At 45.7% G+C, this 27,549-nt stretch overlaps 2 protein-coding genes across 4 annotated transcripts in view; one reads left to right on the top strand and one right to left on the bottom strand.

Moving 5' to 3' along the window:
* Nucleotides 1–16,811, bottom strand: part of LOC124062523 (zinc finger C3H1 domain-containing protein-like) — an 18,648-nt gene extending 1,837 nt beyond the window's left edge. The window contains exons 1-33 of one of the 2 annotated variants that reach the window (XM_046395351.1): nt 16,011–16,811; nt 14,820–15,221; nt 14,328–14,515; nt 13,843–14,245; nt 13,188–13,375; nt 12,509–12,632; nt 12,278–12,372; nt 11,997–12,188; nt 11,536–11,691; nt 11,178–11,315; nt 10,717–10,835; nt 10,473–10,613; nt 9,464–9,638; nt 9,229–9,357; nt 6,906–7,538; nt 6,649–6,767; nt 6,363–6,494; nt 6,158–6,279; nt 5,964–6,065; nt 5,755–5,883; nt 5,363–5,540; nt 5,087–5,273; nt 4,088–4,276; nt 3,647–3,884; nt 3,458–3,563; nt 2,944–3,142; nt 2,532–2,626; nt 2,339–2,443; nt 1,659–1,763; nt 1,085–1,247; nt 854–954; nt 513–614; nt 139–178 (exon numbers count right to left, since the gene is read on the bottom strand). In XM_046395351.1, coding sequence (XP_046251307.1) covers nt 139–178; nt 513–614; nt 854–954; nt 1,085–1,247; nt 1,659–1,763; nt 2,339–2,443; nt 2,532–2,626; nt 2,944–3,142; nt 3,458–3,563; nt 3,647–3,884; nt 4,088–4,276; nt 5,087–5,273; nt 5,363–5,540; nt 5,755–5,883; nt 5,964–6,065; nt 6,158–6,279; nt 6,363–6,494; nt 6,649–6,767; nt 6,906–7,538; nt 9,229–9,357; nt 9,464–9,638; nt 10,473–10,613; nt 10,717–10,835; nt 11,178–11,315; nt 11,536–11,691; nt 11,997–12,188; nt 12,278–12,372; nt 12,509–12,632; nt 13,188–13,375; nt 13,843–14,245; nt 14,328–14,515; nt 14,820–15,221; nt 16,011–16,578 — 6,063 coding nt within the window. In that variant the 5' untranslated portion in view covers nt 16,579–16,811. The remainder of the gene's footprint in view (nt 1–138; nt 179–512; nt 615–853; nt 955–1,084; nt 1,248–1,658; nt 1,764–2,338; nt 2,444–2,531; nt 2,627–2,943; nt 3,143–3,457; nt 3,564–3,646; nt 3,885–4,087; nt 4,277–5,086; nt 5,274–5,362; nt 5,541–5,754; nt 5,884–5,963; nt 6,066–6,157; nt 6,280–6,362; nt 6,495–6,648; nt 6,768–6,905; nt 7,539–9,228; nt 9,358–9,463; nt 9,639–10,472; nt 10,614–10,716; nt 10,836–11,177; nt 11,316–11,535; nt 11,692–11,996; nt 12,189–12,277; nt 12,373–12,508; nt 12,633–13,187; nt 13,376–13,842; nt 14,246–14,327; nt 14,516–14,819; nt 15,222–16,010) is intronic. The other variant, XM_046395352.1, reaches the window with a different exon arrangement.
* tbc1d15 (TBC1 domain family, member 15) lies at nt 16,739–27,549 on the top strand. 2 transcript variants are annotated; one of them, XM_046395353.1, is made up of 18 exons: nt 16,739–16,847; nt 17,276–17,348; nt 18,330–18,431; nt 18,666–18,740; nt 18,990–19,131; nt 19,741–19,948; nt 21,505–21,607; nt 21,827–22,024; nt 23,106–23,234; nt 23,417–23,520; nt 23,926–24,020; nt 24,341–24,457; nt 24,670–24,770; nt 24,975–25,074; nt 25,577–25,674; nt 26,120–26,236; nt 26,627–26,713; nt 27,109–27,549. In XM_046395353.1, exons 2-18 carry the CDS (start codon nt 17,325–17,327, stop codon nt 27,286–27,288), a joined length of 1,980 nt encoding a protein of 659 aa, XP_046251309.1. In that variant the 5' UTR covers nt 16,739–16,847; nt 17,276–17,324; the 3' UTR covers nt 27,289–27,549. The 2 variants fall into 2 exon arrangements, with proteins under 2 accessions (XP_046251309.1, XP_046251310.1); XM_046395354.1 differs by lacking the exon at nt 16,739–16,847 and having other exon boundaries at nt 17,178–17,348; nt 21,830–22,024.

Below are 27,549 nucleotides of genomic sequence, written 5' to 3'. Positions count from 1 at the left end.
AAAACAGATTTCAGACTTCCTGCCAAACCTCTCTGAGTTTCAGACTGTTTTGAATTAAACCTGTTCTCGACTAAGTATATGTGACAGAAATGTAACTGACTGAACTTCCTGTTGTTGACTGTCACATGACTAACTCACCTCAGATCGCTCCTTTAGCTCCCTCTCCACAGCTATCGCTCTGCCGAGAAACAAACAGCCTGTCATAAAAGACGTTTCCATCTCCTTCTGGTGCGTCACATCATTCATCAGATCTCATGTTCAGACTGAAACCAACATGTTGGTCCGTCTCGCAACACTAAGGATGGGTTTCATTTAAAACACTGTGATACTGACACAACAGATTACTTCATTTGACGGCCGCCGTGTGAGCAGCAGCATTCAGTTGCACACAACACCTCCCCATCCAAAGGATCTTTAGACAACTCACAGACACATGAGGCTGTGAGTTGTGTTCGGGGGATTTTCATCACATCAGTGTTTGTTTCTGTCACCTTGCTTTTCATTGCACTCACATTTTCCAGTAGGCCAAACACTCTGGAGAGTTACCGCTCAACATCCTGGCCTGGAACTTCAGGTGCTCAATGTTTCCATCCTGCCACTCTTGATGCAGCAACCTGTGCAGCAACAAGTCAACTTAGAAAGCACCGAAAACAACGAAACTGTCCCTGAGACCATTCAGCTACCAGCCCGCCTGCTGCTTACAGCAGCTGGTGCACGTGACCGCCAGGAAACGCCGCTGACTTACATCACACAGCGTTTACCTGCTGCGAGTCGCTGAGGTCACAACTACACAGCTGATCAACACCATCCTGATGTTTATTCTGTGTGTGTGTGTGTGTGTGTGTGTGTGTACCTCAGGCCCAGTTCAGTGTTGTTGGGCATGGAATATCTCAGTCTCTGCAGGACAGGTGCATGCTGGGACTGCGGCAGACAGCTCAGGTAAAGATTCACCACCTGCAGAGCCAACCAACAAACAACCATTTTTAGCAGCTACCAGCAGCTGAGCCGTCTCGTCTCTGAGCCCCCCCCCACCCACACACACACACAGACACACACACACACACACACACACACACAGTCTTGCCTTATTGTGGAAGCGGTAGCAGCTCCAGAACTCTGCTGGGTTGAAGGGAACCTCAAGTCGAGACGGGACCGTGCTCAGACAGCGACAGACCAGATCTGAGAACAGTTTGGACTGACTGTTGGCCTGAGCGGGGGCTTGCTGACTGCTGATGAACAGCAGGTAACTGTTGAGGCACACACACACATACACACACACAGACACACACAGACACACACACACACACACAGAGTCTGTTAACTGAGTACAAAACATTTTCAGGTAGCAGCTTCTCATCTGTTCAAATAACAAACATCTCCTGTCAGCTATTAGTAATTAATATTAATGTGTTTGAACTCGTCAAAGATCATCTATGAGTGAAGAAGATCCACTCTGTAACAACAGAGTGAGACCTCCTTCAATAAAGATGATCTCCTGTCAGTTTAATGATTTAATGCACATTACATAAGACCTGCTGCTGTGTATACAGTTATTTTACAACACTTAAGGAATGAAGTCCTCTCTGATCTCTTTCTTATTACCACATGCATTAAAATCACTCTGACTGGAACATGACAACACAGCAGGTGACACTCACTCCATCCACAGTTGGTGGAGCTCTTCCAGCTGTATGGGTGACCCCAGCGCTCTCTCAAAGGCGTCCACCGTGTTGTCCACAGAGCCGTGCAGCCACTGCCAGCGACTGCAGCAACAACAACAACAGGCACACGAGAACCTCAGGGATTTACATCCAATTAGGTTGTCAAAAGAATCAAATCAATAAATCAATACGACATCCGTCTTTTCCCAAAGAAGGTTTGTAACATTTAAGGCAGTTCTTATCACACTGATGAAGTGTTCATTTTTCTGATAAGTTTGGTTTTAATTAGTTACTTGATGTTATCAAAAGGGACTAAAGCATCATGAGTGACAGCTGAGTGCTGCTCCTGATTGGCTCAGACGGGTGTGTGGGCGGGAAGTTGATACTGCGGCTACACCTCTCAATCACTACTGCAGACTTTGGTTCCAAATGATCACCGGAAAAAGTTGAGAGTGAGCAGCCATCAACTGTCACTGGATTATTTTGACACTGAAGAAAACAACACCACATAAAATGTTTCCTGATCAAACTAACAGATTGAGCAGATTTTCTGGTTGGCCTATGAGGAGTCTGGAATAAAAACTGTCCATCAAATATCCTGGGGTAACTGGGGCTCATGTTCGATGGGCTGGGGCTAAATATACAATAAACATATCAGCGCGCACACACAGACACACCAGTGGATGAGGTGGAGGAAAGGCATCTGCTGACTGAGCTGCTCCTGAAGCTCCTTGATGATCGGACCTCTCAGGAGCTCCTCAGTGGGAAAGCCGAGGATGTGTCTGATGGGAGGAAGAACAACGGCAAAGTGAGTGTGTTTCATTGTTCATCCCAGTGACTCATTTTCACCACATGTATCACGCGACGTACCGCAGGACGTCCACGGGTTTCTTCTGACTCTGCTCGTCCTCAAAGAGACTCAGGACGAATCCTCTGAACAGAGGAGCGATGGCGCTCGACTTCTCCTGTCGCACAAGACAACGGGAACAAACAGAATCACGATGAACATTCAGCGTGTTCACTTGCACTGCAGTGGATCTGTTTAACTATCAGATTCAGACTGCAGTGAGAGAAGCTGCTGACTTGTTTCTGTGTGTCTGTGTCAGAGAAGACCAGCTGTGCAGTCACAATGAGTGGAATCAGCTCTCTGTAAGTGATCTCTGAAATCACCTTCTCTGTACATGCTCTGCTGTTTCAGTCTGTATTCAGCTCAGTTCCCACATGATTTCTGCACAAAAACAGTCACACTTTCAATTCATTGGATTAGCATTGGTACACTCACCTGCGCCATGAGGAACTTGCATGAGTGATAGAAGACCTCAGCGTTGTTGGGACACTCAGCCAGAGCGTGAAGCCACATGCTGACAGCCTGATCGCCGTTTCCTTTCACGATGTGGAGGTCGGCCAGAGCGTCTCTCAGAGCGCAGGACTCAGGACAGAACTCCAACAGAGACTCGCACAGAACAACGCCGTCGTCAAACCTGCAGGGACACAACATCAGCGTCTTTACGGACTCCGCAGGAACGACTGAGTTACAGAAAAGATTTTATCTTACAACTAAAAGCCTCTACTAAAAATACACATAAGCAGTAAGTTGTGAATTAAAACAATCTGCTTTCACATGTATTACTGCACACAAAAACAAATCCCATCTGTCCCATCAAGTTTCCACACAATGTTAATTTAACACTGGTGTAAGAACACAAAGACACGCTCCATTCCTTTAAACTTAGAGAGTGTTGCACACAGTTTCTACAACAGAAGAGTTAAAACCCCTCATAGCGCAGCCGGCTCACCTCTCCAGCAGTTTGAAGAGGAAGATGAGGTTGGTGTGAAGAGGCAGACAGGCCAGCGTCCTCTCGCTCGGAGACACAGACTCATCACTGCACTGGTGGATGGCATCTTAGAGGAGAGACAAAAGGTAAAGGACAAGTCCTCTAGGACACATTAAATGCCACCAGCTGTGCTCTCTGGTGACTTTGTACCTTGGAAGAGGGCGATGAGGATGTCGGGTGGCGTGCTAACGTCCTGCTGTGTCCTCCAGGGCAGCAGGAAGGACTCCCTGCTGACCAGTCTGGACGGCCCGGACACAGCCGGGTCGTACAGGCTGGACGGCAGCCGATCGAACTCCGTCAGGTGAATGTAAGAAAGCCAGAGCAGCGCCCGGTCGCTGGCAGTCAGGTGCTCAGCTATACTCCTGTCTTGGGCTGATTTCAAAGCATTCTGTGCACAAATCAAACAGAAAAAAATGTCATAAATATCACTGGATAATAAGAGGGAGATCAGATGAGGGTCAGGACTAAATCTAACATCAACCTGCCCAGAGACGCCAGATGTATTCAGCTTTTCATATGCACACACACACACTGCGCACTGTGACAGAATGACTGCTGACTTCTGTCTATCTCTTGCTGTTCACGTCTCACCTGTAAAATGGCCAGCGCGCTCTCCATCTTGCCTGTGAACAGGCTGAGGTTGACTCTGTAGAGCAGCGCCTCCATCATCTGGAAGGACACTTTCTCCGAGACACCAGAAGACGCTTCGCTGAGGAGAAACTGCAGCAGACGATCACAAACGTAGTCCTTCCCCTCGAACGATCTCTCCAAGGTCAAATACTGCGGAGAGGAAATCGTCAACAGATGTTAAGACCTCCAAAATATAACATCAGGTATGTCATTTTATGTCTACAAAAACACACTGAGGTTTACTGTCCCATGAACTAAATGTTGTACAGGAAGAGACAAAATAATAATGACTCAGACGAGGTCCACACTGAGCCGTCTCATTTTTAAATCACTGACTAGATGGTTAATGTGCTGCTAACGGTCTCATGGTGCTTCAGTAGAGACGCCTGTGGACAATGAAACACCTGAACAGTACGATGAGAGAAGACAAGTAAGTGTCTTCTTTTTGACAAACAGTAGCATCACAACAGACAGACAGGAGAGCAGAGACACAGCGTTGATTTATAATGAAACCAGATGAATGAGTTCAAGGACCTTTAAAATGAGCCTGATCACAGAACACACAGCCCCTCGCTGTTTCTTCTACAGTTTTATTTTGTATTTCTGTCGTGAATTACTAAACAACTGAAGTTCTGTGATGTTTGTTTTCTTTGTGTTTCTGTCATTGTTACCAGTGTTTAGCCTGTACTCCTGTAAACACTTGGTTTCACTGTAGTAAATCCAACTGATGAGTCTGTGCTTCCTGCACTTGTGCTGATTTCTTGTCAACTCTTCACACATAAATGCACACAGAGCAACAAACTTATTCTCCTGAAAGCGCAATAAAAGTGCTAAATTTCAGACAAACAGTTCGGTTTTGTTTCCTGTGAAGCTGAGATGGTTGAGCTGGAGCACAGCCAGAGCCTGCAGATATTCAGCAGTGAGATCACCAGCCTCGGAAGGAAATGTGTGCAGACTTACGGTCCACCACACTCGATAGTTGGGCGCGTGCTCCACAGCCATCTCACACATCTCCTGCACCTCCTCCTTGCTGCCCCGTCGGGAGAACAGAGACAGGTAGTGGCTCCACACCTCCGGGTTCTCACAGTTGGTCTCCAGAGCGCGAGACAACGTGTTCAAGGCAGCTTCCAAACACTCGGCAGCAGACCTACAGACAAACACACGACAGTCTCGACTTAAAGAGGAGCAAAGAACACACGGTGGAGCCTGAAATCAGTTGCTCGTTTGGTGACTTACGTCTCTTTCTGACTGAGGTATTTGAAGGCTAATTTGATCCACAGCTGAGTGTCTCGGGGGCTTTCCAGGACGCTGGTCTCCAGGTTTGAAATGTCATCTGTCTCACTGACAAAATAGCGTTTGTCCTCTGATGTGACGCACACATCCAGAGCAGGCAGGTTGGTCCTGGAGCAGTCATCTGTGCAAAGGCAGACAGACAGGAGCAAAGTCTTCAGCTGATCATCAACAAAACATCAAAGTGTTTAAGTGACTGAAAACCAGATATTAATTCACCGTTCGATGGAAATGTAAGAGGTCTTTCCACAAAAAGAATGGAAGGTCTCTCATTAATCTTTCAGCCTCTCAACGTGCAGAAACATGTGAGACGTTTCTCTTTGTGTCAGTGTCCTCACCTTGTTTCCCCACTGTCGCGTTTTCAGCTGCAGTCTCGTCCTCGCTGTCCTCTTCTGGGCTGAGGCTACTCAGTGCCGATGGCTTCGGTCTCCATCTCCGCATGTCTTTACGGGTGGTGAAGGGAGGGACTGGAGAAGGACCAAGAGTTCACAAGTCTGGAAACTGCTTCTGATGATCACGAAAATGCTGAAAATTAGAGTTAACTAACCGTGGCGTTTGCTTTCGTTTACTTTGCTGACGAGGAGGACAGCCTTCTGGTCGATTCCCATCCGGTCTTTGTTTGAACCAAACAGTTTCTTCATATACTTTTCTACAAAAACAGAAAATCTCATTAGGGTTTAGGTCCAAATATTTTGTGTTAGAAGAACACACTGACAGAAATTAGAAACTTCTATGGCTCACCTGTGGCAACACTGATTTCCTCGTCCGAGCAGCTCTCAGAACAGCCAATCAGGGGCAGATCATATGACAGGATATCCTGGAAGAGCTGGTTTCCGGTCAAAGTGCAGTTTCTCATGTGCTGCCTGCCGTGCAGAGGAAGCACACATGTAAAATCCTGAAGGAAACATCGAGCAGTTTGAGCAGAGAGTCAAACAACAGCTCTCACCATCTGCAGTCGTCATCATTGCAGGTTCCCGTGAGATCGAAGCGACAGAAACACTTTCTGGGTTCGATGGTGTTGCTGTATGTTACAGAGCTCAGGGACAGTTTCTCCTTGGTCCTGTAATATGGACTGAACCTGACACAGACAGTACAAAGACTCTCAGTCTGGGAGACAAGCTGTGGCTAAAAAAATGGCTAAATCCATGCAAACAAGCAGGTGCTTGTTTTGTTTTGGCTCACATGGTTACAAACCAGGTTAAGGTAACTTTTCACTTGGGAGTACAGTCTACCTGTATGACTTGAAGACCAGCAGAGGGCTGTGATATGGTCCAAAGGGAACTGGCTTCAGCTCTGAGCTCCCTGATTGGCTTGTTGCTGTGTCAACCTCCAATGAAACCACCTGCAGTGGCTGAACAATAACACACTGATCATGAATATGAACCGGATCAATCAATTTACTTGACTTTAGAATATGAACATATCCTGCAAGATCGTGTAAACTGGTAAAGACGGTTTGTCAAGGTTTCAACCTTGAGAAAGAGTTCACCTGTCCAGCTGGGCGGTTGTCGACATTTACTGCGACTTTGTGCAGCTCCCTGAGCAGCAGCTCTCCGAGTCGGGCCTGCTGATGGTACTTCTGCTTTAGAGCGTCCACGTCCAGCCCTGCAAACATTGCTGCAGGAGCTTTGGAGACAGCTGAAGCCTTGGCAGTTTTGGTGGAACTATTGTCTTTAGCTGGGGTGGAGCTGAGCTGCTCCAAGTTGGGTTTGGTAAAAGAGCTGCTGGACTGACGGAAGGAGTGTCGACGGCTTCCTGTGGCAGCACCAGGCGCAGGTGCCGATTCAGGGTCGTGATCGTCAGCCTCTGGGACGTCTTCACTGTCCAGCGTGAGTTTGTCCTGGGTGAGGTCGTGCAGGGAGGGCTGGGGCAGAGGGAAGGAGGTGGCAGTCGGTGGGAGCTGGCTCTGAGCGTCAGGAGGGGTGGAGGCCCGCACTGGAGGCTCTGTGGGCTGGTCTGACGGGACTCCTTTGTTGCGCAGAGCCTGAGCCTCCTTCAGCTTCTGGATCTTGAGGGCGTACTCTGACTCCAGCTGCTGCAGCCGCTGCTTCTGGGCAATCAGCTCTGCAAAGTGACGCTCTGATCCACGAAGAGCTCCGTCCATACGCTGCACCTTATTGGGCTGAGACGGAACAAAGGTAAAGCTTATTCCATGCTGCACACACACCTAAAGACCCAGTAACACTTATGTTCTCTCTGTTTTACATTTAATTCAACGAATCATGCTCGAAATGTCTGAGAAATTCAAGCGTTCTTTTGTTTTTTAGTGCAATTTCCCGCTTTCTGTATGTAAACAGAAACAAAACAGCAACACAGAAATGAATTTACCAGATATTTGCACTCAGGCTGCTCTTCACTTTTGCTCAACTTTTATCTACAAATTCAGATGCTTTGCTTGGAAATTGAAAGTCGTTATTCTAGCATGAGTCCCATCTCCAACCTTCGTATACTGTTACATGTAATATCACACTGCCAGACTACAGCATCACTCTCTCAAAGGCGGTCATTTTCACTCAATTTTTATGTATTACTCTCACCTGAAGCACAGCTCATCCTGTTTTGGGAAAGCCTGAGCCAGAAGAGTTTAGGAGACTTTGCTTGCACACTGCTTCTTTTAATCTGTCTTTTCTTTGTAAGCCAAATTTAAAGTATTTATTAGTGTTTTACTACTGTGTTTTAACTGAGGCAACAACTGCGTCATGCTACCAGCCTATCGAACAGCGCTAACTAGCGGGGTGTGCTAACTCAGCAGACTAAACTCAGATAACACTGCCTGTCATATATATAAAAATAAAAGCAAATCAGCTGTCTCTGTTATAAACAACTATAAACAACAAAGTCTACGCAGCAGCTGCTACGTGTGTTACTGCCTGTCAGATAGCTAATGTTAGCTAACGGTTCGCTAGCACGTTTGCTAACTAAGAATAAAAACAACAGGTAAAAAGGATCAAATACGTCGCTGTATGTAACTTATTATTACCGTTTAAATGTGCCATTTAACACGTCAGGTTACGTAACTTACGTAACTTCTGAGCAGCCAAACAGCATTAAACTGTCAGTGTCCGATGTACGAACTGGGAGAAGTTGCGTTGTATCCGGAGCAACAGGGAAATATCACCAATTCAAAATGTGAAGTAAAATTACCCCGACGTGTACAGTAGAGGCAGGTGAACTGAAACATGGTGCTGAAGACGGTCAAACTGTTTTCAGTTTAAATGAATTCCTCTCCAAAATATGTTATCATGGACGGCTTAACTGAAATGATTATTAATTTCAGGAAGAAACCAAAAACATTAAACATTGGTCCTGTGAATACAGTTTTGGTTGGCAGCATGGAGCCTCAAAGTGAACAAATAAAAGATGTTCATGACTTTCTTAATATTAAACCTGATCATCACTCAGCCTGCAGCTCAGCTGACCAAACCAAGATGTCAGCTGGCGGTTAAAACTCTCCTTGGAAGATGCATTTCTTGAGTTTATTTAGCGGTTCAGAACTGAGATCACGTTCCTTCACATTCGCAGCCTGTGATTTGTATTTTATCCTCCAAAATCCCACCAAACAAATAAGGAAATGAATGTGAAGAAGCTGCCACTAAAAATGTGCCATTAGTTACCAGCAACGTGTTGCGTTGGATGTTTTACATGTTTTATTAAAAGAACAGGCTGATGTGACACGCTCAGTGTCAGGGTGAAGCAGACACCCCCTCGCCGCCACACCAACCCTGCTGAACGGAGTCCATACATCCCAGCTCTCACATAGAGCCGCAGAGGAACAGTACGAAATAAACCACAGAAACTGAAGTGTTGCTCACCAGCGTCCGGTTGGAGTCCATTCGTCGTTTTGATCCTCTGCCAGCCATCAGCTGAGCCCGAGTCAGCTCCTGTTCCAACCTGGCAGCCAGACTCCTCTTTATGGACACGCGATGTTCAACACGCTGCACCTGCAGGGGAGGACGAGGGGTCAGTCAGAAACCAGAAGGCTCGGATACAAACTGACGGGACTCTTAGAGCAACAACATGATCCGTGGTTGGAGTTTTTGCAGCCACCTGCTCCTGCAGTTTCTTGAGGAGCGTCCTGTTAGCGCCGACGATCTTCTCTGAAGCCTGCAGCTGCTCCCTCAGTTTGGCCACCTTCCCCTCAGCAGCCCTCAGAGACTCCCTCTTCTTCAGCTCCTGCTGGAGGAGATGTCTCAGGATGGCCTCGTCCCTCTGCAGCAGCTCTCTGAGAGACACACACACACACACACACTCAGTGTACATGTACTGCACCAACACCTGCTCTGGATGTACACTGTGTGTTAAATGAATAATCCGACATGACTGATGACGTCACTGCCGCTTCATTCAGTTTGACGGCTGAACTGTGTGACTGGCAGCACATTAGAGGGAAGAGCAGAGAATCAGTGAGAAATGTGGAGATGCACATTGGAAAGACATAATCAAGAACATTTCTGGTGATACAATTAATGACGCAATAAAAGTAATCAGCTACTTTAATGGACGTCAGTCTCTATTCACATCACAGTGGTCTCCTGTTTAAAAACAGCACATTGGTACACACAGCAGGAGACCACAGTGTGATGTTTAAAAACAGGAGACCACAGTGGTTTTTGAACTAAACACCAAACAGACATGTTCATGTTTCGTCTCAGCATAACGCACCACACAACAACCTTGTTAACAATCAGCCTGTTGTGCCTTTACTGCACCTCACAGCTCTGTCTAAAAGGTGCAGAGACATAATGATGATGTTCCACCTGAGCTCAGAGCGGAGGTACAAACTGCACCGAATATATAAATAGAATGAGCTGCCGATGTGGCAGGACAGGGTGGTAATTTTCTTTTCCCAGGATGGTGGCAAATGATGTGCCTACACTGCCTCTGACTGGTGAGGAGGCGCTGCCTTCCTTCATGAATGCTAACTGAATCAGGCTCTATTCATTAGATCAGGAGGTACAGACCACATTTACCCTTCGCTATTATTAATCTATTACTTATTAACAACTATGGTTCTAAATAAACGTCCATATACTTACAGATGAGCAGTGTGACTCACCTGTGTTTGCTGAGTCTCTGCTCTGCTTCGGTCAGTTTCAGCTCTGCAGCCGATTTTCCTGATGGATCCGGCACAGAGTCGGAGACGGCAGGTGAGCTGGAGCTCACACTGTGATCCTTCAGCATCTTCTGCTTCTCCCTGCTGTGACGCATCGCAACTTGCATTTCAGTCTTCTCGACAGTCACAGTGTGATTCTGGCTGTTGTTCTGTAATGAGCTTATAGCGACGGCAGGATTTCATTTACCTGGCGATTTCCTCTTTGAGCAGACGGTACTCGGCCTTCTTGGCTTCGGGTAAAGCCTCTGGAGTTCTGACAGGGTTGTTCTCTTTCTCAGATCCTGATGCTGCTTTTGGTTTCGCTGCCTGGAAAGTACAGATTTCACATCGTAAATCACAGAGCTGCTGTGATTTACCGGCAGGAAAACCTTTTGTGTGCTCTGATAGGCTGGTGGTTATTTGTTCCATGTTGGTTTTATTTCATTCAATCCATTTGTTTTTTTCGTTTTCTTTCAAGTCTGCATTTGAACTGAATTGACCACATGATAAGAAAACCATAGAAACTATCACTCAATTATAATTTTACATGACGATTTATACGAGCAGCCAAAATTGCAATTTCTACAATTTGAAGTAATTTGTGAGATTCTTACATATTCTGTTATTCTCTCTGTGTGTGCAGCAGCAGCTGCAGTAAGTTGGACCCACCTCGACGGTCCTCCTGGCCTCTTTGATCATGAACTCCAGTCCTCCAAACGCCGCCTGTGTGGAACTGCATGCGTCCATGTCGGAGTCACTGTCCTCTGAATCTTTGAGAGAAACCACCACCGACTTGTGTCTGGGCAGCTGCAGGGAAACAACAAACAGGTGAGACCCTGGAGGTGAGTCTGCAGCAGGACGAAGCTCCACCTCATCGTCCTGATGGTCAGCTGCGTGTTTATTTGTTTAATGTGAGCCTTCACGAACGCAGTGAGCCGAGACAAAGTGTGTTCAAAACACTTGGTCTGAAATGAGATGAAGATGGGGTGCAGCAGACAGTGATCGCTGTGGAGTGTGTGGTTCTCACCACCAGTGGAGCTCTTTGGGGTCCTCTGGAGAACTTGTTGGTTCTGGACTGAGAAACCGCATTCAGACTGACGGTGCTCAGGTTTCCTCTGGTCGGATGCTGAACGCCTGCAGGGGGCTGACGAATGGGAGACGGAGGACAGCTGGAGCTCTTCTCCTACAGAGAATGTGTGATCAGAGGCTGCACTGAATGACTGGAATCAACAGCACCAACGACTGGCAACAAACGGCAACGCACTTTGATTCAAAAGGACCACGATGGGTCCATATTAATCCAGAGTGTGATGAGGATTGTTAACCGGGTTCCCGTCACTGTTTAACTTCTGAAGAAATACATATTCTGTATAAACTCTGTTTTACCCTAAATGCAGGCTGAAACACTGAAAAAGATTTTAAAAGCCAAATTTGAAGAAATTTTCTCCAGGCAAAAAATAGTACAGAACAAAGAACTCTGACACAAACCTCAGTTGTTGTCACTCTCTTGTTGGCCATAGACATCAGACATGTCTCCCTGAGCAGCATCTCCTCCTCCTCATCCTCATCAGCGAAGGGGGGTTTGGGAGGAGGCTCCAGGTCATCTGGTGGAGGTGGGAGAGGCGGAGGTGGGGGAGGAAGGCCGGACAGCGTGGAGGAGAGGAATGGCTGAGAGAAATCCTGAGACACAGAAACAGGAGTGGAATTTATGTCATCGTTAACGTCACAAACGACCTCCTGAACATCAGAGCGAGGCTGGGGGGGCGTACCATTTGAAACTGATGAGAGTCGGTCACATAGAGAGACGGCTGAGGGAAACATCCCGGATCGTCTGCAGTCAGCTGGGAGTGTGTCGGTGACGGCACTGAAACATTTAGTCACGTGTGTGGAGGTGAGAAGGAGAAAAATAACTTGGCTGTTTAACCAGAGATTCCCATGTTTAGCAAAGAAAAATAAATATATTGTTTATAAGACACAGGACAGGAGAATTTCCTGCTCACCTGGGGAACCTGTCTCGCTGTCCGTGTCCATGGCCACCTCGTCATAGTTGTCATACTGGTAGAGGTTCCCTGAGGCGTCCAGACTCTGTTTACCTGCAGACTTCCTGTGTTCCCGATCTGTGGACTGAAGAACAGACAAACACCTCAGTACCCAACACAGCAGACATCCTGACACTCTGAAGAACCAGAGATTTGGGGAATAGGGTGGATGATGAGTGGGTCACACAGAGCACTTCGCCTCGGGAGGCTGTGGTTTGATTCCAGTGTGGAGCCAAGGCCTTTTAAGAGACACCATCACTTCTTCATTCTGTGACAGGAAACTGATATACCAATGTGCTGTGTGTAGCACCAGTCACATTGTGATCTTTTGTTATGAGTTAATGTCTCATGGTCCTGAAACGCAGCCAGGATCTTGGCTCAGATCTGGAGTAATTTTATCATCATGTTCCATCCATTTTCTATCAATAACTCCTCAGATTTCTGGCTTTAATTTCAATGAAATCCCTGCAGCAAAGACTGAGACGTCAAAGCAACAAGACACTTTCAGCAGATTAAAGTGTTTACCGAGCTGCATCTTATCAGACAGGAGGCGGCGTTGGGATTTCTGTAAACATGTTCTGTTTCAGATGTGATCCTGGATCATTTTCTTCAGCACAAGTGTTTGTGTCCATGTTCTTACTTTACTGCGTGTCCTCGTCTTCCCTCCCATCAGCTTCATGAAGCGGTTGTACTGCTCGTCGTGGTTGGACAGGTCGCGGATTCTGCGGATTTCGTCTTCTCGTTTGCGACGTTCTTCCTCCTCCTGCTCGCTCTGCTGCTGAAGCTTCCACGTCCTCAGCTGCTGCTTCCTGAACGCCTGCTTAGCCACTGCGCATGAGAGGAGCAGATGATTCAGCTCAGTCTGCTTTATCAGAACTTCAAAAGCTCACCATTAATTTACTCAGAAATGAACAGAAAAACAACAAAAAAAACCATAAAGGGCAACAGTAGAAACATGAGATGAGTTTTTTTTCTTAATTTAGTTTCATTTTGGACCCAAATGTACATTCAGGGTTTGCTGTGAGGAATCTTGTGCACAAGTGGATGTGAAAAGATATTCTGTAGTAATCGTTACCAAGGAGAAAAACGGGACAATTAATCATAACCGACCGCTTCACCTCATGAACACAAACAGAGCTCAGCTGCCACCTTAAGTCAGGACAGCCCTGCAGCAGGTGTATATTCAACCAATCACGTCAGTGTACAGGACTGTCAGCACTCATCTGAAGTCATTTTACACTTAAACTAATCCGACTCAGCAGTTGGCATCGTGCGATGGCAGCAGGTATTCTCACCTGGGTTGACTGTCTTCTTGGCCATGTGAGGTTTTCCTGGAGTTCTGCCTCTCTCCAGTGGAGGCTTGGGACCAGTTTTGGGAATCGGTTTGGGCCTCTCTCTCTCTGGAGGTCTGGATGTGTTCTTGGTTCTGTCTCTGTCCCTCTCCAGAGGTTTGGACCTGGTTCTGTTCCGGTCTGCAGCGGCAGCGGAGGAGGCGGACCTGGTGGTGACCCTCTGCCTGCTGGGTGGAGCAGCTGCAGAGCTGGAGCTCTTCTCCTGGACCGCTTTCGTGATCCGGTCTTTGCTCTTCTTCATCACCTGCTGCTCCTTCTGCTGCCACTTCTTACTGGCCGACTGCAAAGCGAGGAGGCGCAGCTGCAGCTCCGACAGCTCCTCCTCCTCCACCACCTTCACCACCGGCTGCTCATTTTGAGAGACATACACAGAGTTACACTGGTGTCATTCTGGACTACAGGATCCCTTCAGATGATGTCAGTCTCACCTTATCAGCAGAGAGGACAGAGTCCTCACTGGAGGCTGATGATTCCCTCCCACACGAACACGTCTTTGTTGTTTTCTGATCTTTGTCCGTCTCCTCACTGCAGCACGGACACGTCTTCTTCTCCTCCAACTCTTCATCAGCTTTTTGTTCTGCTTCTGCTCCATCTTGTGTTGTTCTGTCTTCTTCATCTGGTAAAGGGAAGTGAAACGAGCTGTAAATGTGACTTATTAAGCTTCTTTTCACTTGTGATTTCTGAAAATGTAACAAACAAAAAGCAGCAAAATCAGACAAAAGTTGGAACCAGTAAAAGTTTGTCAGTTTAGTATGAAAAGGGACAAATATGATTAATGTATCATCAGAATCACTGCAGATGAATCTGATGTGGATACATTTTACCCTTTGGGTTAGCAGGGAAGTTAAACCACTGAGGATTCTCAAACATTTAAGGAGAAGCAAACCACAAAGTGACTAAAGTGCTTCATTTTGGCTCACCAGCCTTCTCAGTGTCGCCTTCTTTCTCCTGCTCGGCCCACTTCCTCTTCACCTCGTCCAGGTTCATAGGGATGGGAAGTTTCTGACGGAGAGGTCTGATGTTGAACGCCTGGAACACTTTCTTCTCAGCCGTCTCCAGCGTGGACGGTTCCTCTGGACTCGGAGCCAGTTCGGGTACTGATTTGGTCTCTGTAATACTGGCAGTGTTGTCAGGGGTCACGTCTCTGGCAGGGGACACTTGGGGCTCCAGAGCCTTCGTCTCCTCTTTACGGATGCACTCAAGCTCCAGCTGAATCTGCTTATACTTCGACAGCAAATCTTCGAAGGACTCGTCAACACTGTTCTCTGGTTTGGAAACACTGTGAGCTGCTTTCCTCGCCTGGTTCCTCCCCTGCGGCTTTTCTGAGGCCACGTGTTCAGGACAGTACAGCTTTTTATTAGTCTTAAAAATTTGTTAAAATAATAGCAGATCAGCTAATGGATTAATCAGCTCAGCTCTGAAGGCTTCGGTCACACTAAATATTGAAAAATAAAACAGCTATGTGATTGTTGATGACAAGCATTACTCCTCACTGAAGATCAAATCACCACATGATAGTCATAAAGTTCTCCGATACCAGAGAGAAACTACAGAGATGTTCTTTCATATTTTCACTCCCCATCAATCGTTAATAATAATAAATAAAAAAATGTCTGAACTCGGTGAAAGAGTGTGAGAAAGTGTAAACATCTCCTAAAGCCAACATTAGTGTTCAAAGTGCTGGTTTGCTCAAAACAGCTTTTAAAAAAGAGAAAAGATAATTTCACCCATCACCTATGACCAATAAACACCAAAGTCTGTAACTGTGTGAAACTCTAGTTTACAGTAACATTCACAGAGAGGAGACAGGAAGTTCACAGCAGCAATACGTCATCGTTTTGTTGGCTTCGTTTCCTGTTGAGCACATTTCAGCTGTGAAATGTCAGACATGACAGCAGGTCTGAGTGGGTCCTACAAGACATCAGGTACAAAATGAAAACACTGGGGGGGCAGAATGCACTCTGTGAGGATGGTTATCAAATAAATATTAAAATCCAGTTCACGTGTAATCACATTATTATCTCGAGATAACACGTCTTCACGGGCCCCTGGTGAGCTGTAATTAAATCAGTGACCCCCGATGACTTCTGATTTTACAATGGAAAGGATACGTTTTCTCAAAGGAGATTCTTTCTTGTTGCCGTGGCTCTCCAGGGGCCCGTAACGACCGGGGGGACCTCTGATGTTTCCACCACCCCGGCTGCCTCGGGTCCAGTTCCCGCGTCCACCGTTCGGCATGGTCCGGTGCCTGAACCTGCCCAGGGCGCCGTGGCTCCGCTCCCAGAAGCTGGTTCGCGGGCTCGGCTCTCCGTGAGGACCGAGTCCCGGCGGCGGCAGCGGCAGCAGCGGAGGAGGAGAAGGAGCAGGAGGCCGGTCAGGCCCGCTTGGCCCGCACTGTTGCCTGTGGCTCGGGGGAAAAGGGCCGTGTCCGTGGGGCCGGTTGTATGGCAAGTGAAGGCGGAAATCTGGCGGCTGGTGGCCCATGTGAGGCAGCATGTTGTGCGGATGTTGGCGAGGTTTTCTTGTCCGCGAAGAAGCACCGCGGCCACGACCGCGGCCGGGCCTGTTACCATCCCCCCGCAGGATCGGCACTCTCTCCTCGGTTTCATCATCGCAGATCTCTCCGTCTTCGAGCTCCCCCTCCTCTCTTGGGGAACGATTAACTCTACTTAAATCCATATTGTCGTACAATCCAAAGTAACCGTTGACGGCTAACTGTTGATTGTAAACTCATCGGGCTGTAGATCTTAAACTCATTTTGATGTTTCACCGAACATTTGATATGAACTCAGCAGTCCGCATTAACGATTAGCTTAAGCAGCTAGCTTGCTCGCTACTGCCCTCATCCAAGTCTCGCGATACAACGAGACCGGAAGAAGCCCGCAGATTGCTGTGACTTGTGTTTCGAATTTTAAACAAATTGTTGGGGAAATAACCATTTTTGGCCGGTGAGAGGTTTTTGATTGTTTCTCATGATCACTTTCTTTCTTATTTCTCCATTTTACCCGGTAAATGTGAGAAACGTATCCCCTTTAAGGAAGACTTAACCAAGAAGGCAGCTTAAAAACATTTATAAACACTATGTACAAACGACACAAACACGACGAACTATTGAAACTAATGTCTTGATTCCTGATAATTTCCTTTATTCGATGTTCATTTAATTATGTAGAAGGACACAGTCGGCTCAATGACAAACACTGGCAAACGTAACCCCCCGCTTGGTTTTATGTACTAAAAGCTGTGAACTTAAAGCATGTATATTCTTTGGAAAAGGCTAAAACGGGTTAATGGGTAAATAAATGACAAGTGAACATACAGTGTTTCTGCGCACAATTTTTCACCGGAAGGTGACTTGTCAGTACTGTTTTGGAAGTTGACAGGCACGTGAGCTGCTGTCGTCATCAGTAGAACGAGCAGGCGCCATGGCGGCGGATTCTCTTGTCAAGGTAAAAACATGTTAAGATTATTTATTTTTTAAGAGCCTGACAGTTTATGTCAATGACAACTTTTATCTATAAGAAAATAACCGTTAGTCCATAGTTATAGATCTGTGTTTACCCCACACATCCTTCAACGCAGGTTAGTCAGCCAGCCAGTTGATGAGTTAGCCCAACTTAGCTAGCGTTAGCCGCTGTGCTAGTAGCCACAACGACATCCTTAGCCCACACAGCAGGACATGATGCCACGAAAGCACTCTCCTCTGCTATACCACGTTCTGTATGTTTTGTTTTTTTAGTGCACAACACGACCCATGGACTCCTACACAGAATGCTGAAACTCGTGTTATCATTAACGTTAGCATCTTACCAACGGAGCGAGCTGACGGTTGTTGACATATTGGGCCACAGAGAATTCCTCTAACTGGTCAACACTTGGCTTGTTAACGGCCAGTGTTTTTTCTAGACGAATAATAACGCACTTACTGCTTTTAACTGAGCCACCCTCTACACGCTAGTGATGAAGTTCAGTAACACTATGCGTGTCTGATAATTGCTAACGTTAGCAGGGTAGTAAAAAAAGTTTGTCATCTGTTTTCCTGTGAAAACAGCGCCTCACCCTTCTGGAAAATGAGCTAACCTACAAACAGTCAGGTTTCTGTACATGTTCATGGGTGGGACGCTCGCAATTTGGTTGTGTTCCTAATACAATGACAATAAAGGCTCCTTACCTGCCAGTTTGTTTCTCTCGTGTGTTTACTAAGTCACAGAGATAAGATTTTTCTATGACGTAAGCAACAGTTTTCACATGCCTCCAAAGTTGTGACTCTGTTTCCTACTAACAAAGATAGTGGCTGAAACTCTTCTTTGCTTAATTTGCTTGGATATATTGATGTTAGTTTTTATTATTTTAATTTTTTCACACAGCATAATGTGGGAAATACATGAGAAGAACAAGATGTCAAGCTAACCTTAATGTCCGTCACACAGGTTATATTTGAACATGAAGGAGTCTTCATTCATCCTAGCAGTGATGAAGATGGCATCGAGCAGGATTTACTCATTTCAGGGTCACTTCGGATTGTTGACAAGGTAAAACAGTGGTTTGCAAAAGTTGCAGTAATGAGTGTAGTTGCCGTCAACTAGTCTTCCATTTACCTTTACTTTACTGTCTCCGCTGCTCTGCTGTTTGCTGACTTCCTCTGTGTGTGTGCGTGAGTAGGAGGTCAGTTGTATCACAGAGAGCAGAGGAAAGCCAGTAGACACTAAAGCTTTAAAAAGTACCAATAATAGAATCATCCACATTTTGTCTCTCCACAATGTTAGGATGCTGAAATCATCGTGGAGTACAGACCTTTGGAAGATACTGTCGACCCATCAAACATGCTGTGTGCTGGAAAGGTTTGTCTCAGTTTGTATAACCTCAGATACTAACTTGAATTTGGAGCATTGCAGTTCTGATTCAAACCATTTACCACCAGGACACACCAGGTTTTTACTTTTTCGTTGGTTCTATTCATAATGTCCCTCCAGCATAGAAAATGGTAGCCGTTTCACTTCTCTCTGCGCTCACATGCAGTTGCCTAAGAGAAGCTGAGTATATTTCAGCTAATACAGCAAGTGTAAATGTGACTTTCTGTGTGTAATCAGGACTCCAGTTCAGTCATGGAGTGGGACCAGTGTTCAGGTGAGAGGTCCCAGCAGCTGCTAGAAACACAGCAGAGCTATGAGACAGAGTGGGACATGGTCAACGCTGTGTCCTTTAGGAGGAAAACCTGTACGAATGGAGAGAGTGAGTTTCCTTCTTATACTTCAGTTATATTCCAATAAGTCTGAAGTGTTACCTCCAGCCACCAGAGAAATACAAATTAATTCATTTTGCTGTTTTTAAGTTTCTTCATTATTCTGTATTTCATCATATGAATCATATAAATATTTTGACTAAGTGTTGTATTATCAAGGTCTTAACAGTAAAGATTGAAGTGCCAAAAAACTGACCTTGTATGGATGGAGGAAATGAAAGTGTTTCTGTCTCCTGACAAACAAGTTTCACTGCATTCATAACATGTCAACAAACTGTCACAATCCAGGCTGTTAATAAAGCTCATACAGAAGTCCTGATCCTCCTGGGAGGTCTTTTGACACGTCAGCAAAACTCTTCATGACCAAAAGAACAAACTTTAATCTTTAAGTCATTGAATGTGATAAAATAACAATGTTACAGTGATAATAATGGGACGCCAGTTTAGTGAGGAGGCTGTTTCGCTCTCTGAAACAGCACTGCTGTAGCAGCTGTAGTACCTGCCGTGCCTGTGGGAGCTATAGGTGCTGTAATACCTGTAATACCAGGCTATTGACAAGCTGTCTGTGCGTTTTCTCTTCCGTGTCCTTGCCTTGTCAGATTCTCTGAACCACAGCCATGAGAGGAGCAGGTGGGCGTTGACCTTCAGTGTCAGTGATCTCAGGTCCATTACTGTGAAGGAAGAAGGTTGGACTTTTCTGGTCCTCAAGCTGAAGGAGTCGTCCACCTCCCTGCCTGCTCTGCACTTCCACCAGGGAGGCAGCAGAGAGTTCCTGGATAGCCTGAGGAGATTCGCTCTGCTTAGCGAGTGAGTACCACATGTGTGAAAACAGCTCAAATTGTTGGACATTTATCAGTGAAGTGCGCTGAGGCAAACAGTAGGCAAACAGTTTTATTACCCCTGCGTTTATAAAAGACTATAACGTGTGCCCATAAAAAGAGTCGTGAAGCTAAAATATGTCTGACTCCAATGCAGAAAAATGCCTGTTGATCATTGAAAGTGAATGTGTGCGGTTGGATAGAAGCTTGTGGTTGAAAATATCTGCAGTAAGTGGGAAAGAAAATAAGGACGTGTTAAATGCTCAACAATCATCATTCTCTTCATTTGTTTTAAAGTGTGTCATTTGTATGTCAGATCGCGTTAATGTCATATAAACAGAGTGATGCTGCGAGTCGCTTCAGTGGACATGTTTTATTAACTCTGATTATTCTCCTGAGGACAGGGACGGTGTCTCCCTCTATCTCAGCACAGCTTGCTGTTATTAAAGTTCTTATCAAAGCCTTTCATAATAAAATCACCTGGATTAAGTGCCGGATATTTTCCGACTCAGAGCAGCGATTTGACGTCCTGCTGACTGTCTGTTCCCCGCTTGGCTGATTGTCTTTTATGAAACACTTTTTAAGCCTGCAGAGATGAATGAAAATGTTGACTCACTGTTTGTGGATGTTGTGTTGAACTTTCCAGATCAGAGAATCACTACATGAAATTTCTGCTCTTTAGCTGCAAAATGCTGCACTGTGTTCACCAGCTGGTGCCTGACTGAGTCTGTCTGCTGCTCAGCGGGTCATGCAGTCACTTTTTACTGCTTTTTCTCTGAAAATGAAGCAAACCAGAGCAGTAAAATTGTGCCTGGACAGATAAACAAAACTCACTATGAATCTCCATAAAGCTGAGGGAAGCTGCAGATTACAATCACATGATATTTCTGTCAACGCACTGTCATTAATGCATCGATAGTATGAAATATACATTTCAAAACCCAAAGACATTCAGTTTACGGTGATGAGTCCAGAGAATCTTCACTCCTGCTAAGGACCACTAAAATCCCACGTCGGGCTAGTAAATCTAGCAACTCACAAGCCCAGTCAGACGTGTAGTGAAAAAAACAATGACGAAACGAAACGTGTTTTTTTCGCTTCTCTCATCTCTGTTGCACATGCTCAGGACCAGTCAGATGGCCATGAGAAAATGGCAGCACATGAAGGTGTTTAGGAGGTGAAGCACCAGTGAATATTTCAGCTCTTCTGGCAGCAGCAGTTTGGTTGGGTGGTGGCAGAAACTCCAACTACGTATTGTGCTGTTTGCTGCACGTTTTGAGAGCAAACAACTATATTTCATGTATATACTCTGTTATTTCTTTTTATATTACTCTGTTATTTTTATATTATGTGTGATTACTTTCCCACTTTTGTATGCTTCTTTGTATTGCAACCCTGGCACAACAATTTCCTATTCTCCTATTTAACTGCAAACCTCAGTTAAATATTATTTTTAATTCTGAAAGTCTGCGAGTGCGATCGTGTGGAGACGTGACCGAGACGAGTTCCTCTGAAAATGTTCTGAGATCAGTTTTGTGTCTGCAGATCTCCAGATGATGAAACATGTCTGCTGGTCAGCACACCAAACAAAGCTCTGTCTCAGTCCTTCGAGAACCTTCTGGATGACAACAACTTTGGCCTCGTGAATGTGAGAAAAAACACATAACCACAGAGTGAATGTGGTAAAGAAAATAAACATTTTGGTGTTTGGATCCAGGTTTTGTGCGGAGGCAGACAGCCCTCCATCACTGTGAACTTTTTAAAACAAGAAATTTGAGATCTGTAGAACTGGATAAGTTTGAAAATAAGTTTAGCTTCACAGTGAAAGCAGATGCTTTTCAGCAGCAATAATCCAGTTTGTCTCCAGCAGAAGTTCAAAAAGGACCCGTACATCACCACCCTGGGCGGCTTCTCCAAAGTCACCAACTATATATTCGATGCCTTCCGGGGGACGGAGGAGCAGCACCAGCGCCCCCCGGAGGAAGTGGCCGACCCGCTGGGTGAAGTCATCCCAGGACTGGACATCAACCAGCAGGAGGAGCCCGGCTTCGAGGTCATCACCAGGGTGAGTGGAGGCTCCCAGTCACGCTGCTTCACGCTGCTTCACGCTGCGTCACACACGATCACACGCTAAAAGAGTTCTAACATATTAAATCTAAAATTCAACATAATTCTAATATATTCTAATATTCATAATTCCTTATGATAGCGTGAATTAGTCATGTTATGTTCTAACTGATGAAAGAAAAGCAAGATACAGCTGTATTAAAAAGATATAACTGTTTACAGGAATTCCTGTATTTATCCCCAAAGGGAAATTCTTTTATATTACAGACTATACTATGACTATAACAGTCAGTTCACCAGGTCATTACTTGGTCACTATGACAGTACACAACTAAAGCTACAGATTAACTACATTAAGTATGAAGTAAAAGTAAACATTATGTCATTGTTACTACAAAGCATACAAAATTTCCATCACAGTCGACATTAAAGTCTTTGCTGCTCAGAATCCTGTCTCCTGCTGATGATTCTACTGGACTTTGAGAGAAGATGTTTTCTGAATAATAACACAGCTAAAACTTTGAATTTAACGTCTGTGGCCTTGAGCCTCGGCTCCGAGTCCACACGACGAGTCTGTCCCTGTTGTTTCCACAGATGGGAAACATTTAGTGCACTGACACTCTCTCTGTTTTCAGTTTGTGGAAATAGACGTGGGTCATTGAAAACGCTTGAATTTAAATATTTAGTGCAAGAACAGAAACTGAGCTTCTTTTGATGTTTTTTTAACGTAGCCTTAATAATCAGGCTGCTTTTTGTTTGTGCGTGGTTACGTTACACACAAGAAAGCTATTGTGATGCTTCATGTTGATGGGTGTGATTGGCCAAATTCAATATAAATCTATTGATCACATCATCACTGAGGAACCACTGAAGGAACATGAGCAGTGCTGTCACCTGATGCTCTGGGATCAGCTGCTGCGTCTGCAAAAACAGCAACAAAGGTGCAGTTACCCTGGTGGGAAGCTGGTTTGATTGGCTGTTCAGATTCAGACAGAACTGAAGTACAGTACAGTACAGTGAAGATCATTTCTAAGGCTGTAGAAATGAAGTGATGGGTCACATGTCGAGCTTTCTTTTAGATCGACTTGGGAACGAGGCCGCAGGTGACGAGGAGGCAGCCGCTGTCGGCTGACGACTGGACCAAACATCAGGATCCAGAGGGGAGGATGATCGACGTCCCACATCTCAAACGCGTCATCTTCAAAGGGGCACGTTGAGTTAAATGATTATGATTCATTTTTATTTGTTGCACTCCTAAACAAATTGTCTGAGTTGGATAGAAGCTTGACTCAGCTGTAGCCACACGACGAACATGTCCTCACTGCGTTGAGCGTTTGGTATGCGGTGTCTTTGATGATGTGCTGTCATCGTGTGTCATGTGACCCTGCAGGGCCTCTGTCACGCCGTGAGGAAAGAAGCCTGGAAGTTTCTGTTGGGGTATTTTCCCTGGGACAGCACGCTGGAGGAGAGGAAAGCCCTGCACAGAGCCAAAACGTACGACGTCTGCAAATGATTCTGAACAGCAAGCCGCAGAAGCTTGGAGGGCATATTGACGGCCAGTTAATCAGTCAACAGGAAATGCAAAATGATCATCGTGATGAATTTAAAATCAATAATTGAACGTTTCTGCTCACAGCTTCTTGAATATGAACTTTATTATTGTTTTCCAACAGTTAACTGAAATGTTTCGTCGCCGAGTCAATAAATAACAATAATAATAATTTTCGAACATTTTGACGATCAGTTAATCGTCACATTTAAGCAAAACATCTAAAATGGTTTGTTTCAGCTGCTGTATTTACTTTGTGTTGTATAAGACATTCAGCATCAGTAGACTGCAATAAGACGTCATGTTGTGTTTGATCAAACCGTCATGTTTGTGTGTTTGTGTGTCGCCAGCGATGAATACTTCAAGATGAAGCTGCAGTGGAAGTCAGTCAGCGAGGAACAAGAGAAGAGAAACTCCAGACTGAGAGACTACAGGAGTCTGATCGGTCAGATGATTCATTTGTTTCTTTATTTTTATGTCTGATAATCAGCACCACCAGAGGATCCAGTTTACTGCAAACTGTTGAGACTGGAAGCACATGAGAACATCAGGTTTAAACTAAAGCAGCATCAAAGTCCCGGAGGAGCAAACCTCCTCACTGCCTTCACTTTGGGACTGAATCAGCTTTACTTCGTCCACACTGCTTCATTTCAGGCAGAGAGCAGTTTTAGATTCATGTAATATTGAATTCAACGCGTTGTGTGCATTTCCTCCAAAACGTCTTTCCGCCTCTTAAGCTTTTTCTTTTTTAATCCTGATGTTCAGAGAAAGACGTAAACCGAACAGACAGGACAAACAGGTTCTACGAAGGCATCGACAACCCGGGTCTGGTCCTCCTCCACGACATCCTCATGACTTACTGCATGTACGACTTCGACCTGGGTGAGACGCTCGAAAAAAGTTTACTTTTGTTTAGCACGCGCATACGGAACAACACTGAAACCACACTTAACACACTGTGAGATTTAATTACTGCTGATGATGTGTTTGCGAACGTAGCGAATGATGAGCAGACTGTAACTGAATTCATGTGGTTCCCGTCGTGTTTTCCGTGTTTTCTCTGGATATGTAAAGTCTCCTTGTATCATCTGCAGGTTACGTTCAGGGGATGAGTGACCTGCTGTCGCCCATCCTCTACGTGATGGAGAACGAGGTGGATGCCTTCTGGTGTTTTGTGTCTTTCATGGACCAGATGGTGAGTGAAGCAGACTGCTGTCCGTCACAAAGGGCTTCCTGGTGTCACCTTTTATGCATGAAGTTGGTGCATTTTGGTTGTTTTAAACAGTTTGTGAAGGTCAAACCAGGAGACGTTTAATCCAGTTTGATTAACTTTCACTGATGCAGTCCTCCAGTGTGTAAGCTGTACGTGTGTGTGTGTGTGTGTGTGTGTGTTTGGCAGCACCATAACTTTGAGGAGCAGATGCAGGGGATGAAGACTCAGCTGATCCAGCTCAGCACTCTGCTCAGACTGCTGGACTTGGCCTTCTGGAACTACCTCGGTAAGAAGCACTCAGTGAACAGTGGAAGTCTGTGAGATCTTCACACTCAGTCATGTTCCACTTCCTGATCTCAGCTGTGTGTCACACGGGCCCACGCAACCGCATCAGATCCACGCGTTACATCTGTTTGTTTATAACTGGACGTGTTTTTAATATTACACACAGGAAGTGAGTGAGCAGTTAGATAAGATACAGAATGCTTCAAAATAACGTATTACATCACAGAACATCAGACGAGCAGGATGGAGACAAACACAAGAGCAACAAATAAACCACAGAGGAGACACGAGATGATGTCCACACTGTAAAATGTCTCCTCAGGACGTCTCTGAGCCATCACACCACAAAAAACATTTTTTAGAATCTCCAAACATCAATATCAGTAGCATCGTGAGCCATGAAATACTGAGCTTTGATTTAGTTCCTACATGTGAACACACACACTGGTGTTGGCGTGTGTTGGTTCGCTCCCTCCGACTCTGACTGTGTGTTTGTGTTGCAGAGTCTCAGGATTCAGGTTACCTGTATTTCTGTTTCCGCTGGTTGTTGATCAGATTCAAGAGGGAGCTCAGCTTCCAGGACGTCCTGCGGCTGTGGGAGGTGAGTCACACGGTGACCGCTGCTTTGTCATTGTGGTGTCCCTGGTTAGGGACGTACAGTACACTGGACCAGACTGAGGCTAAGCCAGGCTCCAGAGGACAAGACTCAGCTGTAGCAATCAAACCTTACACTGTAAATAAAATAAACAAACAACAAATAAGCATAAACCAAACAACCAGCCAGACACAAGTCACTAACCAACAGTACTAAGGTCCCACGAGGCCACCTGAACCCAAGCAGCTCATCAGCACATCACACACACCAAAACTGAGCTTATTGTCACGTTAACGTGGCGTTCAGAGGCAGTGAAGTCCACGTCACGGCTGCCTTCACTGAGGAACGGTTCAGTCCAGATGTCGGCCTGAATGAGTCCCTACAGTCGCCCCCTAGAGGAGACACAAAGGCTGATCTGAACCAGCACTGAGTGTAAACCGTGTCTCCTCAGGTGATGTGGACGGGTCTTCCCTGTCAGAACTTCCACCTGCTGGTCTGCTGTGCCATCCTGGACTCCGAGAAACAGAAAATCATGGAGGAGAACTACGGCTTCAATGAAATCCTCAAGGTGAGCCGTGCATTCGCTTCCCCCTCAGCAGTGAAAACCATGATCCTAAACCGTCCAGCTTTGTCCAACATAAAGACTCGTGTATGTAACAGACATGATGAAACGTGTCTCACAGCGTGCAGCCTGGATCAGTTACTCAGTTTCTCTTTAAAGGGGTGTAAATAACAACTTTTCAGATCAGTCTGGGGTCTCGAAGGAGCAGGTTTAGTGTTTTTTGTGTTGAGTCTGCAGCTTCTTTGCTTGTTCAGCAGAATACTGCAACATTACTTTGCTCCAGAAGCTCCAGAAATGTTTTGTGGACTAAGAAACTAAATGAGACGTTTCATTGGCGTGAGGGTGGAGATGAAGTCTGAGTTTTCACATGTTTTTGGTAAACTGTCTTTGCTGCAGCACATCAATGAGCTCTCAATGAAACTGGACGTTGAAGAAATCCTTCAGAAAGCAGAAGGCATCTGTCTGCAGATAAAGAGCTGTAAGGTACGTCCACGCCACGAAGCTCATGAGCTCCAGCTGCTGTTTCTTCTTCTTTGTTTTCTGTTAGTAGGAAAGTGAAATGAAACGATGTTAAGGCCAAAATACTGCGTGACATCACTCTGTAATATGACGTTCAACATTCTGTTTGGGAGCCTGACATGTTTTTCTTATTCTGCACCACGACGCCTGATCGAACGTTCGATCGAACTTTTGTATTCACCAGAGAAAGATCGTATCTCATAATTATTAGAAATGACGAGATGTGCAGAGTCTGAAGCCCTCAGAGACGACTCGGATGATGAGAAACCATCATGAGGGTGTAGTGAGAAGACCTTAGAGTGTTTTCTGCAGGGTTGTAGTTGCGTCTTGACGACTGAGCTGTCGGCTCTCCTCCTCAGGACCTGCCTCACTCCATCAGCGCCATCCTGGGCTTCGACGCAGACGCTTGTGGCTCCGACCCGACGGACTCCGGATCCCCTCTGGGTCGCAGACCGACACAGCGACCGGACGCCTGCTCCAACGGACACTTGAGAGAAACGAGCTCTCACAACAGCTGCAAAGTTGCCTTCATATCGTAGTGAACAGCAGAGACTGACTCAGTGTGTCAGCAGGAGGACGGCGACGACGGAGAAGAAGAGGAGGGATGTAAAAAGGATTTAAGATTGTTCAGAATCTTATTTTTGTAATTTCTTGTACCATATTGTCTCTTTCAGTCAAGTAGTCATTCCTTCCCTACTGCTAATGATGTGTTCTAAAGCTCCATTCAGACGGGAACGTCACAGTCTTCACTGAGCTCCTCAGTAAGTTAACTCATTAATAAAGATGTTGTTGTAACCCTG

This window comes from Scatophagus argus, chromosome 7 (genome assembly GCF_020382885.2).
Source record: "Scatophagus argus isolate fScaArg1 chromosome 7, fScaArg1.pri, whole genome shotgun sequence".
In the NCBI taxonomy this organism is placed as follows: domain Eukaryota; kingdom Metazoa; phylum Chordata; class Actinopteri; family Scatophagidae; genus Scatophagus; species Scatophagus argus.
The sequence above is the reverse complement of the archived record's forward strand: the minus strand, read 5'-3'. Positions and strand labels throughout refer to the sequence as shown.